The sequence below is a fragment of the Ailuropoda melanoleuca genome, chromosome 7 (assembly GCF_002007445.2).
Source record: "Ailuropoda melanoleuca isolate Jingjing chromosome 7, ASM200744v2, whole genome shotgun sequence".
In the NCBI taxonomy this organism is placed as follows: Eukaryota; Metazoa; Chordata; class Mammalia; order Carnivora; family Ursidae; genus Ailuropoda; species Ailuropoda melanoleuca.
This window is the reverse complement of record NC_048224.1, coordinates 55,230,190-55,245,936: the sequence shown is the minus strand read 5'-3', so window position 1 is coordinate 55,245,936 and position 15,747 is coordinate 55,230,190. Positions and strand designations below refer to the sequence as shown.

The window sequence follows — 15,747 nt, the reverse complement described above, 5'->3', positions numbered from 1 at the left end:
CCATCTGGCATCTGTCCTCGAGATGCTGATGTTTTCCCAAGTGAGCGGGCCCCTCCACAGACCCCAGGCCACACTGCAAGATGTTGGCCAGGGTCATGGAATTCAAGCCGCAAATCCTGGCTCTCCAGCTGGTCAGAATGTCCTCTTGCTCCTTAGGGCTTTCGTGGAGGGGGTGCTAGGAGCCACTGGCCCACCGTGCCCATTTCTGTGCCAGCTGCATGCCTCCCACCGTGAAGTGGGAGACTCACTCTTATACCCAGAGAGGGGCTCCAGATCTTCAAATGTGTGTCAAGTAGTGAAAGGCTTTCTCCGGATGAACTCTTATGAAGAACTCTTATGAAGAGAGGACTTCCAGCTCCAGCCCCAACATGTTGAGAACTTGGAAGTCATCACTCTGGTCCTTACAACAAGAAAAAGCTAGATGCTCTGAAAATCAGCAATTTTTCTAGGACCCATCAGAGAACTGAGGTTGCAAGGCCAACTGTCACCTTGCAATCTGGGGAGACAGGGGGATCTGGAGGACCTCAGGGAGGACCTGTGTACCTGGAGCAGGATTGCTGAGGCCACAAACTTGTAGGAACACTTCATGGCAATTTTGACAAATTGATGGAGGCTGTGTGTGGAACAGTGTCACAGTGAGAAACTCCTGGAGTCTCCAGTCTTGGGGGGAGGCACACTTTCTTGGGTTTTTTTTTACCTCCAGGAACCCCACCAGGTTCTCCAGGAGAAGATCTGAGAAGACTTGCTAGTGTCCCTGGCATGCATGGGGAGGGAAGAGACAGCCTGGTAAAATTCACCCAGAGCCTTATCCCAAATTGGGGAAGGGAACTCTCCTCTCCCTCCAGCCCCTTCGGGACTTCCTGTCTCACCTAAGGGAAAAACAAATAAAGTCAGCAGGAGACAGGGCTTGCAGGAATTTGCTTGGGATGGCTGCAGCCAGAGAAGGGAGGAAGAGGCAGGTGGGGAAAAGCTCTTCCACTGGAGAAACAGCCCTGAGAGCCACTAAGAGACTGACTTATAATTGAGAGGTTATAGTGTGCTCCCCATGTCCCGCCCCTTCCCGCCACACCAGCAGAGCCCCGGAATATGGGGGTTGGATCCCAGCTGAAAGAGTTGCAAGATTCTACCTGAGGAGGCAAATGCAGGGAAGCCACAAGTCAAGAGAAGAGGTGAGAAAAGACACGAGAGAATTTGAAGCCACAGACTCCCACAACTATAGCAAACATTACCAGCCTCGCTCCTAGGGATGCATGTACCCTTTCATACTAAAAGCCTATTTATTTGCCCCAGGGCCTATTCGCTGATACAACATGTTGGGCTTTCAACAAAAAAATTACAAGGCATGCCAAAAGGCTAGAAAAAACAGAATCTGGACAGACAAAACAATGATCAGAACCAGACTCAAATATGACACCAACACTGGAATGATCAGGCAAGGAATTTAAAATAACTATGATTAATATGTTGAGGGCTCTAATAGAAGAAGTGGGCAACTGGGGCGTCTGGGTGGCTCAGTCGGTTAAGCATCTGACTGTTGATTTCAGCTCAGGTCATGATCGCAGGGTCGTGAGATAGAGCACTGTGTTGGGCTCCATGCTGTGCATGGAGCCTGCTTAAGATTCTCCCTCTCTCCCTTTGCTGTCCCCCAACACACACGCATGCATGCTCTCTCTCTTTCTAAAAGAAAAAGTAAAAGTGGTCAACATGCAAGAACAGATGGGCAATGTAAGCAGAGAGATGGAAACTCTAAGAAAGAATCGAAAGAGAATGCTGGAAATTAAAAACACTGTAACAGAAATGAAAAGTGCCTTTGATGGGCTCCTCAGGAAGCTGGACAGGGCTGGGGAAAGAACCAGTGAGCTTGAATACGTGTTGATGGAAATGTACCAAACTGAACTGCAAAGAGAAAAAAGAAATGAAAGAAACGACAGGATAGCCAAGAACTGTGGGATAATTCCAAAAGATACAACATATGCATAATTGCAATTTCAGAATTGCAGACCCCCCTAAGGAGAGGTGGGGCAGAAGAAATGTTTGACGTGGTAATGGCTGAGAACTTTCAAGAATTACTGACAGGCAGCAAGCCACAGATCGAGGAAGCTCAGAGAACATTAAGCAAGACAAATAATAATATATTTTTTAAAAGCACCAAAAATAGGGGTGCTTGGGTGGCTCCATTGGTTGAGCATCTGGCTCCGGCTCCGGTCATGATCTCAGGGTCCTGGGACCCAGCTCTGTATTGGGCTCCCTGCTCAGTGGGGAGCCTGCTTCTCCCTCTCCCTCTGCCTGCTGCTTCCCCTGCTTGTGCTCTCTCTCTCTCTCTCCCTCTCTCTCTGTCAAATAAATAAATAAATAAATAAATAAATCTATCTTTTTAAAAGCACCCCAGGGCGCCTGGGTGGCTCAGTTGGTTAAGCGACTGCCTTCAGCTCAGGTCATGATGCTAAAGTCCCAGAACTGAGCCCCATGGCAGGCTCCCTTCTCAGCAGGGAGTCTGCTTCTTCCTTCGACCCTCCCGCCTCTCATGCTCTCTCTCTCATTCCCTCTCTCAAATAAATAAATAAAACCTTTAAAAAATCTAAAATCTAAAAAAATTAAAAAGCACCCCAAATAATACAAACAAAAAGAAACAAAACCAATAACAAAAACCCAATACCCAGAAAATACCACACTCCAGCGTAACATATGCAAACTGCAGAAATGCAAAGGAAACAGGTACAGGTGGCATTCAGGTAGCAATAGATTGATAAGTTCACATTGACAGACTGTGCTTGCCAGGTGGTCAGACAATCAACGGAAGCAGTGAGGCTGATGAGAGATTCAAAAGAAGTTAGGGGATGATGGTTTCACCTGAGCCTCAACGTCTGTGTTATTTGTGAATTGGTTGCATGGTGTGGGTGTGATTCTGATTCACACTAACAAGCCACTGTTAATGACTACAGATATTTAACCTGCTCCAGCAATATCACTCCAGCAATGTTCCTGCACAGTGATCACTGGGCACAGTGAGATGATCTGCTTGCTGGAGCCTTGCCTGGCATCTGACTGAGCTTGGAACTCAGTAATGAACCTTTTGGTACAATTTCACTGGAGACCTGAATCCAAAGACCAGTCCAGAGTTAGAACATTCCTCATCAGGAATGTGACCAATAATGGCATATGCAGATGGAAATGAGTAGTAAGCTAATAGCACAAGTCAACATATTTCAGATCTTCAAAGGGTTAAATTATGATTTTAATTATAACTGATTGTTCTCATGAATATAAAAGCAAAAATTCTAAACAGAATTATGAGCAATTCAATCCAATGATATATAAGAAGTATTGGTAGGGGCGCCTGGGTGGCACAGCGGTTAAGCGTCTGCCTTCGGCTCAGGGCGTGATCCGGCGTTATGGGATCGAGCCCCGTCAGGCTCCTCTGCTGTGAGCCTGCTTCTTCCTCTCCCGCTCCCCCTGCTTGTGTTCCCTCTCTCGCTGGCTGTCTCTATCTCTGTCCAAAAAAAAAAAAAAAATCTTAAAAAAAAAAAAAAAAAAAAAAAAAGTGTGTTTTCTGAGACTATGGATGAGACCAGCCAGGATGTTCACTGTCACTACTTTTGAAGAACAATGCACTGGAGTCCTTGGACAGGGCAGTAAAGCAATCAATTTAAAAAAAAATGGCATAAGAATCGGAAAGGAAAAAAAAATAACACCATTGTTATTCATAAATGACATGATTTAGAACATAGAAAATACAAATGAATCTACAAGCTGTTAGAATTGTTAAGGAATTCAACTAAAGTCATTGGAATCCTGGTTAATATATTAAAAAATTATATTTCTAAAATCAGTGACAAAGAAATGAAAAATGAAATTTAAAAAGTACCGTTTTCAATAACAGCAAAACGTCAAAAACCCAGGAATAAATGGAAGGAAAAGTGTGCAAGACCTCTACACTGAAAGCGCCTGGAATTCTAGGGAAAAATCAAAAAAATTAAACAAAAGAAGGGATATACCATGTTCATGAAGTGGAAGATCAAATATTGTTGGGTTGTTGATTCTTCCCAGATTGATGCATTAGGTTCAAGGTAGTGCCAATCAAAATCCTGGCAGCTTTGAACGTATTTTTTGTGGGGCAGAGGGGATAAATGGATTCTAAATTTACATGGAAACGCAAAGGGCTGAGGACAGCTAAGGCAAGCTTGAAGAACAACAGGGCTGAAGGACTCACTGTAAAGGCACAGTAACTGAGAGAGCGTTGTATTGGCTCAACGACAGACATTCAGATCAAAACAAACGGGAAAGCAGTTGTAACATATTCGGATGCACGGTGTGTTTAAAAAATTATGGTCAAAAATTTTAAATACATTTAATATATTTTATTGGAACTTGAATCCGACCACAGTGGAATATTTGACCCACCCTAATACAATTTGGAAACCACTGGTGTGGTCTAATTCCCATGGAAGGGACCCTGAGGGATGTGACCTGTTCCAGTCACAGAGGAAGTCATCTGTCCAAGTGGGAGCAAAAGCCAGGCCTTTGGACTCTTCATGTGGCTGTTTGTTCCCTTTGACTGAAGAAAAGACAGGTTTGGGGAAGACCTTGTTGACACATACACTCAGATGGGTTGGCCTAGTGGGATGTTATCAATCCCGAGAACGAAACCGTTAATCCCAGGCCTGTCACCACCCGGTCTTCATTGTCATCCTTCTCTTAAACACAGCTGAGAGCACCCGACTACGCCCCAGGAAACTGAAGGTACATGGATTTCGGGAGTGTCATGTGGCCTCAGAGCGAGCGCAGCTGGGACAGTTGGGGGCCCAGGTCCCCGTGCAGGGGTCAGGGCTTCCTGGGAAGTCCAGATTAGAGAGCATGCTGCGAGAGGAGGAGACGCCAAGGCTCCCGCACAGCTGTGGCACACAGCGATGCGTGTGTGTGTGTGTGTTCGGGGGGGTCCTGGCTTCTCCCAGAGTCGCCCCACCTGCCCTTGGAGGCTGTTCTTTCCTAATGGCCTAGCTGCCGTGGCTTCAGGGGACCAAGGAACTAGACCTGGGGTCACAGAATCCTGGGGAGACCAGGAGAGCCCAGAAGAAGTTTGAGGGTCAGTGGTGAGGTTGATACTTTTTTCAGCCACACAGTCAGCCCCTGGCATTCCTCGTGGAGTAGAAAAAGCCACGGGAGCAGTCAGAAGGCCCGGGCTCAATTATTACTAGGAGCGGCCATGTTTTGAGGGCTCGTTATGAGGTGGGTATCAAGTGCTTTACGTATTTGTCATTGAATCTTAGCTCAGCCCATGACCAGGTAGATAGTTCTTATTCCCATACTGCAGATGAAAAAACTGAGGCATAGAAAGTTAAATAATTTGCCTTGGGTCATAGCTTTTGATTGGTGGGGACAGTGCTCAAACCCAAAGCTTGAGGGGTGCCTGGGGTGCTCAGCTGGTTAGGTGTCCGACTCTTGGTTTTGGCTCAGGTCATGACCTCAGGGTCGTGAGGTGAGCCCCATATCAGGCTCCATGGAGCCTGCTTGAGATTCTCTCTCTCCCTCTCCCTCTGCCCCTCCCCCTGCTCACATGCTCATTCTCGCTCTCTCTCAAATAAATAAAATATTTAAAAACAAAACAAACAAAACCCCCAAGCTTGAGTGTCCACACATTTGTCCCCTACACTCTGCTGCCCCAGGTGGACTGAACCTGCTAGGTCCCTCTAGAACCAAGTTAGGTGGCCTTGGCACACATGCCATTTCTGTCCACGAAAGGGGCCACGCCGACAGGTTTTGCAGTCGGACTGTGGTCCGAGCCCGGGCTCTGCCACCTCGTGTCCATGGTCTGACTCTGGCAAGAACCCCTTCAAACCTGTTTCCTCATCTCTAACATGAGCCCCAAGAGTAGCAGGGCCCTCCACGGAAAGTCAGAGATAGCTGCTTCTCCTCGTCTGCCGTAGTCACGTTCTACGACATCTTTGAGAACCTGGATCGGTGAATATGGCACCCTTGCTTGGGGGTGGGGGGGTGCAGGGTGAGGGTCCGTCCAGCCTCTGGTCACAACATTTCATCAATCAGTACGTAACTGTGTTTTATGCGTGTTTCTGTTTAAAGACACCTTACTTAATACACATTGTCGATGCGTGAAGATCGAACTCACGGCCAGCCGCACTGTAACTCGTGGCTGAACACAGCTTACGTGACACGCGTGTTTCCTCTGTGAGGCACTTGCACGTGGGAGTACCAGCCTCCCAGCACGAGGCTTGGGGTCATTTTAAGCAGCAAAGTCACCGACAGAGAGCACAGACGTTGCAAAACCGTGGCACTAGATAGCCGGCAAGACGGACACCTGCTTACGGCCCAGAGCCGTGACACGCGGGGGGCCGCGGGGGCGGGGGGGAGGTTGTCTTTGTTTTCCTCGGCTAGAAACGGCGCATCGGGCAACTCAGACTTTCCGCTGAGACTGGCTGCAGGAGAGCAGGGGGTATGTGTTTTAAGATCATAAACACATTTTAGCGAGTGGGCGAATTTGTAAATACGGAATCAAAGACCATGATTGACGGTAAGGCATTTACGGGGCCCGGCCCAGGGTTGGCGCTGAACCCTAGCTTTTAGGGCCATTTCCCTGCCATAGGGACCGCCTCACTCGGTGGTGACTGAGTGTCCAACGCGACCTGGAGCTCCCTGTGGGCAGCCGTAGATGAAGCCCAGCGTCGAAGCTGGCCCAGAACCAGCCCTCACACTTGCGGGATCGAGAGCAGGTCGCTGAGCTTCTGACTCTGAGCCCTCGTCCGCGGAAGGGGAACAGTCCCGTCTGCCCTCCAGGGTGTGGAGACCCTCAGCAAAGGGGATGCCCGCCAAGGACCAGAAGTCCCCTGCTAGGTGCTACTAGAAGGCCCTCAGGACAGAGGCCAGCAGTGCTCCCCGTTGTTTCAGCGGTCGGTTGATGAGGGCCGTCTTTACTTCCCCTTCCACTCCACACGAGGCGCGGACCCCGGGCCAGCACCCCCTTCGGAACTGAGTGTCAAGCCACTTTCTGGCCATTAATCTCTAAGAGTCTATCAGGACCATTTGCATTAGCCTGTCTGAAAAACCCCAGCTGGGCCCCGGTGGACCAGAAATGGGGCTTGGGAACCCGAGCCACTGCGGCCAGCTAGGAGCTGAGGCTCCAACGTGCCCAAACGCCCTGGTGGACCAGCTCCTGTCTCATGCCATCTGGGCCCCAGCCAAGCCTTCCTGCGGGGGGTGGGGTGGGGGCTGAAGGACATCACAGGTGGCCACCCCTTAGAGGCGACACGGAAAAGACAGCACCTCCTACGCGACGGACGAGAGGACAGGGATGTGGATGGAGCACGCCGGCTGGAGCCCTAGCCCCCACGCCCACCCGCACCCCCACCCCCGCCCCGCCCAAACTCTTGGGTCCGACGGGACCAGCCCAGTCCTCGAATCCAGAGCTCGGACCGGGCAGCTGGCAGCGCGGCAGTGCGCATGCGTGCTGGCGGGTGGGCGCGGGGGGCCGAGTTCCGCAGACAGACCGGGCGCCCGCCCCGCCCCCGCCTGCCCTCGCGCGGACTCGGCCTTTCCGTGATGACCGTGCAGCTTTCTTAATGGAACACAATCGCTGAACCTGGTACATTTCGAGCACTTTAGCCTTCAGGACACCAGACTGCTGATGAAAACCGTCTTCTGCGGGCGCCATGTTAATGAGAGGCCAAATTTCCTATGCTTGCAAACTTTCCCCCGTGCCTCCTGCTGTGCTGCACCCCGCCTTCCCCCGCCTCGATAAAAGGTTGCATCAGAGAGAGAGAGAGAGAGCGAGCGAGCGAGAGATTTCCATAATTTATAGTATGGGCATTTCACTGGGGACAAGCGCTAATCTGTACTTACCGATACATTTAAGAAAATGCACCCTCCCGCAAGTCCGCGCCATTTATGACTCTTGGCACAAACCGCAATGCTCAGTCTTCAATTAAGGGACACCTTAGGGTTCATTATCACACAATCGCTCCCTGTGAACCATGCCAAATGCTGTTTTGGCACAGAGCTTGGAAGATGAATTAGAAGGAAGTCTTCTCCGTAATGCCCTCTCCCCAACTCCCATTACCGTCATCAGGGCTCATGCCCTCCTCCTGCTCGCCCCTCCTTCTTTCCAAGTGGCTTTTACTATTCAATTTCTCCACGTCCAACTCGATTCTCTAGAGGTGTAGATGCCGCAGCTCCTTTTTGTCTTCCGGCTCTCAACAGGCCTCGGAAGGGCTGCACATGGGCCGCTCTCCACACCCCTTCTCGGCCTCAAGGAGCCACAGATGCTTTTTTTCCCCTCCTCTTAGGGCGTGGGGCAGAGAGAAGAAAGGGGACCTGAACTGGAAACACACACACACACACACACACACACACACACACGCCGTAAGGAGGGTTCTACAAGGATCCTCACCGACCCGGGCGTCTACATGAAGAGACGACTCCCACCCAACCGCAGGGCCTTTTCAGATGTGAAAATCGGGAGCTGTGTTCAGAGCCCATTGCTTCCACGGCCCGGAAAGGAAGGAGGGAGGGAAACAGAGGGGTCGAAGGCTCTTCCTCTCTTTGCCATCCTCTAGTGGAGGGCCTGCGCTGTCCCGCTGTGGCCCGAAACCACAGGACCCTCTATGATTTAAACCCATGGGTAAGGAGGATGCCCCTTTTGTTTCCTTCATGGAAACACCAAAAGAAAACGAGCGCAGACTTCCTTCTAATTCACCTTCCAGCACTCCCGGCAGCCCAGTGACCCACAGCGGGGCCGGGGGCAAGACAGTAAATGCCCCTGGTCGGCCACACGGCTGCGGGCTGAGTGCTGGGGTCCAGGAGGGCACGGCCCAGAGAAGCAGGTGGAAGGCTGCCGCGGCCCAGGGCGCCAGGCCGAGACCGGGCCCTATGTTCTGGGGCAACTGCGTGCCAGGGAGAGGGTGTGGGGAGGCGGGCGGAGGAGGGGGCGTGCTGACTCAGCTACGGGAAGGGTGCCGATCGGGCTGCGGAGCCGGGCACAACGTCCCTCACATGCATCTTCCGGCTCCACGTCCCCCTGACGGCGCCTCTTCGAGAGGAAGCTCGTTATTGACTTCTTGGTGTCACCCCCCGTCAGGAGCTGCTTAGATGTGACAGGTAAGAGGGGCTGATGGTAATCGAGGCTCTCGAGTCAGACTGTCAAATTATCCCAAGCCGTTAAAGCAACATGAGCTTAACGAAGTCGCTAGAAATCTAGGCTGTGCACCAGGTGGGGCTAGTGTCGTGCAAGGCCGAGAACTGCAAGAGTCTTCGCTCGGTCTTATTTGGGGGCCGGGGCGGGGGGCAGAAAGGAAGGCAAACAGACTGATCATACTTCGCCCACAAGACGTCTTGTGGAAATTTTATTATATAGAGTGTAAAATGAATTGTCAGTCAAATAAAAAGAACACTTTTTTTTTTTAAACAACATGCATAACATTTTCCAATTGCCTTTTTTTAATAGTTAGACATTTCAAGCATTATAAGGAAAATAAGGAGAAAAACCCAGAAACTGTAACTTCGGTACATTTCAAACGGAATGTCCCTCGGGTCAATTAAAAATGCAAGAAAAAATAGCTTCGACTCCGTTTTTCTTTCCTTTAAAAATACATGTTATCTGTACAAGACGCACTAAACACTGGAAATCATATTATCCCTTTTATTAAATCAAAATTATTTAATTCATATGGTGGTTAATACTAGATTTATTTATTCATCTAGTTAATTTGACAAATATTAAGAAAATATTTAAAAGAAAAAAGGAAGAAACATCTTGGAATTAAACAAGTTACTACATTTTCACGCGGTTTAACGTTCCACAGTGTTTGTTAAAAGTTATATCGAATTTCTTTTTAATATTAAAAATAACAGTATTTATATTTCTGAGAGAAGAGAGAAAGGTTTTTTGTTTTGTTTTTAAAACAAGCTTGGAGGTCTTAGATATACAATTGCAACTGGTAATGGCGACACGAAAAAACGTATGCTAAACACACGGACACGTTTTTATATTACCCCTTTAGCACTCTAGAAATTATACAAACCCTATAAAATGCCCCCTCCCAATCCCTGTTGGACAGCAATACAATTATCTGTCTCAATTCAGAATTCACATAATTAATTACAATACATAAGAGTTCAGTTTTTTAAAAAATGCAATAAAACCAGACAGCCAAGATAACAAAAAATTAGAAGTAAAACATTTAATGAATTTACACATTTAAGAATATTTAAATACTGTTTAAAAATTTTTTAAAGAATTTGTTACATACCACCTAAGACTTCCAAGCCACTTTCTGCTGCAACAGAAAAAACTGTAAATAAAAAGACAAGCAACAAAACGGAACAAAACGAAACAGAAACACACCGTGTTGAAATGTCACTGCTGAGGCACGCGCTGGCGCCTGAATTTGCAGGTCTCGCTCCAGACAGAATCCCGGAGCTTACACATTTGAAATAACACACAAAAATAATGAAACAGAAATTATCAGCAATTTTTAGTAACTAATTTTCCCGATTTTTAGAAAAATCCTGTTAATCTAAATATAGTGTTTCACAGAACAAAACAAAGGTTCTTCATCAAAAGGTTTGCAAATCTAAAAACCTCTGTTACAAATAGGTTTTTGCCACAATGATTTCGGGGCAAAAAGAGCCGGCTGCAGGTCGCTGTCCTACTGCTCCTGTGGAGGGAAAGGGACAGCAGTTAGCGCGTGAGGCCAGCTCTCGCGTCCGCGTCTTGGGCTGGAGCTCCGAAGGCTCGGAGGTGACAGGTCACCCTCTCCCCTCTGGCTCCTCTGTGGGCACAGACACAGCCCACGTCCTGGCGTCCTGGGACCCGGGTGCTTCCCCTCGGCCACCCACCAGCCCTGACACCTGTCTCCACTGGGCCCAGCCTCAGAGGGACCCTTTTGGCACTGGGATGACCAACAAGCTTTGCGTCCGGGGCCTGTGGTAACCGACACACTGCCCGTGGGGACCTGGCCGGCAACAGGTCACCTGAAAAGTGCACCTAAAATATGCCCTGTGGGGGCCTCTGGCCATCTTCCCCACGTTAATAAGAAATCCGTTTTTGGCTTCTGACTGGGCAGAGCGCTCCAGCTTCCCGTGCAGGAGGAAGATCTGGCACTCTGCCCTGCCCGGCCCTCAGTGTGGACTCGCCCTCCTCCTGCCACCCCCTCTCCGCTGACGGGGGCGCCAGGGGACAGTCTGGCCACACCACCCTCTTAAAGAACAGCAGCGGGCGTGACTCCCACGGTCCCTACTATAGTGCAGAGCCTGCCCAGAGTCATAAAGCTCGGCACTCTTGTTGACAGCTGGGGAAACTGAGGCCTAGAAGGAGAATCTGAGTGCCACTCGGCACTGCAGTCTCAGGGCCCGGACGTGAGGGAGAATTAGGCACTTCCTCAGAGTGGCCGCGTACCCGGGTCCTCTCCCCCCTGGCCCACATTGTTCTCTCTGGGCCGAGGAGGGGGGCCAGCGCGGCTGGAGCCGGAGCCATTCCTCCACCGCCCAGCGTTCCTGCCCCAGGGTCAGGCAGGCACACAGGCTCAGAAGAAGGGGGCTTGGGTTGGTCTGGGAGGTCCCCGCGGTGCTGGGGATCGGCTACAGACCTGGCTGTGGGCCTGCGCCTGCCCTAACGTCTGCCCGTAGAAAGCGACCTGCTGCCTGTAATATTCCGCCCAGGCCATCGTGTAGTCCGGCGGGGAGCTGGCCTGAGGAGCGGCGCTGGCGGCGTGACCTGGTCGACAAAGGAAAGCACAGGTGTTATGGGGGGCGGGGACAAACTCGGGGGAGGTAGTGGACTGGGTCAGCTTGGAGGGGTCCCTTCCCAAAGACGGGGGCAGCTGGGACAAGCGCCGACGCTCTCTCCCTCTGGATGCTGGCGAGGCCGGCGCTGGAGGAGCCACCGGGACCCCGTGCGCTGGCCCGGGCCTGCTGCAGCCTGCCCCTGCCCTGCCCCTACACATCTCACGTCTGTCTCCTCCGAATCACCATCTCTGCCTCTGTCTGCCTGCCCCACCGGCTGCCAGTGCCAGAGAGAAGAGACAGTGACGGAGACAGAGAGAGACACACACACAGAGAAACAGACATGGGGTGGGGGGGTGTGGAGGGCGAGACGAGGGAGGGAGGGAGGAAGAGGGAAAGGAGTGCGGGTCCCCAGCCTGGGTGTGGGGGTGTCCCGTGCGAAGTGTCCAATCCCAGGAGGGCTGAAAACACAGGCCCACGGATGTCTGCAAGTCCGGACTAGGGAGGTCTGGGGAAGACAGGGCATCCGGCCTCCCGGCAGGTGCTCTGGGGAACGATGACCTCCCTGACCCCTACCGAAGCCCCCGGCTGTCAACCCGGTGATGATTCCAAACACCAGGGCGACCATTTCGTTGAAAGTCCTTGGCCTGATTCTTGCCGAGCAGCAGGGAACACCGTCCGCAGACAGGGCGCGAGTGCGGCTCTTCCAGCCACACTCTGGCCCGTTACTTTTGGAATCCGTACAGGGGATTTAGGACTAGTTTTAAATGCTTCACGTGGGGGTTTTTTGGGCTGCTGTTACTAGATTTTTTTCTTCTCTTGTTAAAAAGGTGGGTTTAGATTCTGGCACAGCTAAGAAAACGAGCCTACCCGAGAGGGGACACAAGCATGTCAGCAACGGCTCCGACTTCAGACCCCCCCCGCTTCCCTGAGTTCACCCTCCATCTGCTCCCCGCCCCGAAATGACCAAAGAGAGCCGATGACGGCCAGGCAACCAGATGCCTACTGGTCTGAGTCCCGGCCAAGCAGCTCCAGAGGGGACGGCAGAGGCTGGGACAGCTGGCCCTGAGCTGTCGGCAGGCGACTCCACCACGTCTCCTCTGACGGACACACAGGGGACGCAGGGAGATAAAGGCAGGGACTGAGATCGGGTCACACAGGGCAAGCGCTGAAGAAAACCAAGGTGACACGGAACCCTGGACAGCGAGGCCGACAGGCGCAGGCGCTGGGCCTAGGGACCTGCTTGCTCAGAAGGCCGGCTCACTCACTCTGCTTCTTGTAATAGTCCTCCCAGGCCTTGCTGTAGTCAGGCTGGCTGCTCTGTGGCTGGCTCTGCTGGCCTGTGCGGAGAACACAAAAGCAGTCAGGCCCCCGGCGCCGGCACGCTGGCCGTGGGGAGACACATCGACGCCCCAGAGGGCCTCCACCCAGGCCGACAGGGTGTGACTAAGATCCCTGTGAGGAGGGGGCTGGGCAGGACAGCTGCCCCCCCTCGACCCTTCGGATGGAGATCTGGGCTCGGGGAGCCCTCTGGGGTCCAAGTGACTGCGTCTGAGGCTCCCTGACTCGGCCTTCAAATGGGACAAGTAATCCAAGTGGTGCTGACCGCACGCACTCGTCACCTGGCCCTTCTGTGCACAGACTGATGGCTTGAACTCTGGACAAGCAGAAGTGCAGGAAAAGCACGTGGGAAAACGGCCCGGACACCGCTGGCGACGACAGGAAGACGAGGTACACACAGCAGGGGGGCTGAGTGCCACAGCACGCACCCGAACCCCGTCTAGCCTCATGCCTTTCGGGGTGGGGAGCAGCGGGGGATCAGGGCGCCTGCTCCATGTGCCAGTGGCAGCAAAGATTGGGGAGGGAGTGGAGTGGAGGCGGCCCGCCCCAAAGGGGGCAGAAGCCCTGCCCAGAGCGACAAGTCGGGGCCTTTTTCTCTGCCGAGGTCAGGGCTGGTTTGCGTGTCCACCTGCTTGGACCCCCTTCAGCGTCCTGTCTTCTGTGAGAACCGCGGTGGCGGCAGGCGGGCAGGATGCCCTGCTGACCACAGTCAGGGCAAAGTGTCTTCCCCACTAATTTACTGCAGTCTGAGGAGGGACGTGGGGTGGCGGGCGTCTGCATGTGGGGCTGGGGAAAGAAATGAGGTGGGGGGGACCCACGGGGAGAAGACCCCCGTCCCCGTCCTCCCAGTGGGACAGGGAGGGACTCAGGACGATGCCGGGAACAGAACGAGGTGGTTGTGGAGGGCGTGGGCAAGTAGGATGTTTCTTTCTAACAAGATTTCACAGACAGAAACCAGTTCTCACCGCCCCCTATCGACAAACACAGCTCAACACAAGACGAAGGATGTGAACAGCGGCCAGAACCCAAGCGCTGACTGTTTTCTTTCACTCGTCCCACAGGCCTCTGTTTGCAGCGGGCAGCAGGGCTGGGCCTCTGCGGAACTGTGGCCCCGGGGTCACTTCGCCTCAGGCAGGAAGATGTGGCCCCTACCCGCTTCCCCCCAGCCTAGGGCTTTCTCACAGAGTCTCTGTCCCAGACAATGGGGCAAATGTGAACCCAGCTCGGGGCCACCTCTTGTCCTGAGGGCCCTTTCCGCTCAGAACAGAAGGAAACGTGAACAGGTTCTGGGAAAAAGTGAGCGCAGTGAGACGGGCCAGGTGGACTCTTGGTGGGGTGCATGAGTTCACGCTGAAATTCTTTGTAAAAGTCTGCACATTTGAGACATTTCATTAAAAAAAAATATTGCGGAAAAAAGGGAATAAAAATGCAACCATACAATTTCAGAGCTCACGGGTTACTTTGGAAATCAAACCTAAATCTTTCATTTCCTAAACAACAAAACTGGAGGCCGGGGTGGGGGGGGGGAAGGTGCGTGAGGCCACACACAGCACCAGCCTCTGGCCTCCAGACCCCACGGGTGCTTGTCTGGCTGTGACCCTGAGCTGGCATCCTGGGCAAGGCAGCTCTCTGCTCAAGGGGGAGCGGCAGGAGCCCAGAACGCGGGCTCAGTCGCTGGTGAGCAAAGCTGCCACGCACTCCCTGCGCTGTGGCGAGGACCCGGGGAGACACGTGGAAGGCCGCCCTCCAAACACAAACCGGCTGCCGCCTCAGAGGGATAGAAAAACGGAAGGTAAGGTTTTTGTTTCGTTCTGTTTTTTGAAGGCTGTTCAAGGTGCGCTCTACCCACGATCAAACTGAAGAGTGACTCCTGGAGCCCTTGTGGGGGCCGGAGGGCAGGCCGAGTGGGTCAGACGCCAGCAGGGACTTTCTCTGCCATCGGCTGTCTAGTAGAGCTGTTGCTCGGCACACCTAATTCCCCAGCTGTGTGCTGACAAGTTCAGGAGACAGAACACCCCTCTACTGCACCACTGGAGAAGTGGGGGAGACGGTCACCGGGAGGCCAGAGCCGGGGAGGGGGAGCTGTTTGGGAGGGAAGGGAGGGGAGGAGCTGTGGACAGGGCCGGGTCCAACCCATCTGTGGGAACAAAGCTGACAGGAGCCCCGAGCTCTGAGAAGAACAGAGGAGATGGGAAAGAAAAAAGTCTGAGAGGTGGGCCAGGAGAGAGCCAGCCGCCATCCCTGCTCTGCGGGAGGTGCACAGAGGCACCAGCGTGACCACCGCACGACCTGCTGGCGGTGCCCTCGCCCGGGGGGCTCCCGGCATCTCTGGGGAGGGACATGCCAGGCCGACTGGCCAAGAGATGCGACTAGAGTGTTTCAGACACACCAGCCCCTCAGCCCTCCCGAGGGGCGTGCGCAGTCCCACCTCCTCCCGGGGCACTTACTTGGGACCTGCTGTGCGGGCTGCTGCCACGTCTGGTAGGTGTTGCCCCAGCCCTGGGTCAGAAAGGCCGGAGGACCACTATGGAGGACAAAAGAGTCACTCGTTCCATAGCGGGCCACATCCCCGCCTCCTCAACTGGGCCCACTGCCTGCCACGCCATCCGTGGTCTGGCTCTTCACTGCTCCCTCCCCGCCCCCCCAAGCAGTGGCCAGGTGCGCCTCCCCCCACCC

At 52.9% G+C, this 15,747-nt stretch overlaps 1 protein-coding gene across 4 annotated transcripts in view; it reads right to left on the bottom strand.

Annotated features, from left to right (window-relative positions):
• Positions 1-9,316: 9,316 nt before the first annotated feature.
• Positions 9,317-15,747, bottom strand: part of FUBP3 (far upstream element binding protein 3) — a 50,952-nt gene continuing 44,521 nt past the window's right edge. For 3 of the 4 annotated variants that reach the window (XM_002915206.4, XM_034664676.1, XM_019795281.2), the window contains 4 exons: positions 15,519-15,595; positions 12,999-13,070; positions 11,595-11,722; positions 9,317-10,664 (listed from right to left, as the gene is read on the bottom strand). In XM_002915206.4, the coding sequence (XP_002915252.1) occupies positions 10,656-10,664; positions 11,595-11,722; positions 12,999-13,070; positions 15,519-15,595 (286 nt within the window). In that variant the 3' untranslated portion in view covers positions 9,317-10,655. The remainder of the gene's footprint in view (positions 10,665-11,594; positions 11,723-12,998; positions 13,071-15,518; positions 15,596-15,747) is intronic. The other variant, XM_019795280.2, reaches the window with a different exon arrangement.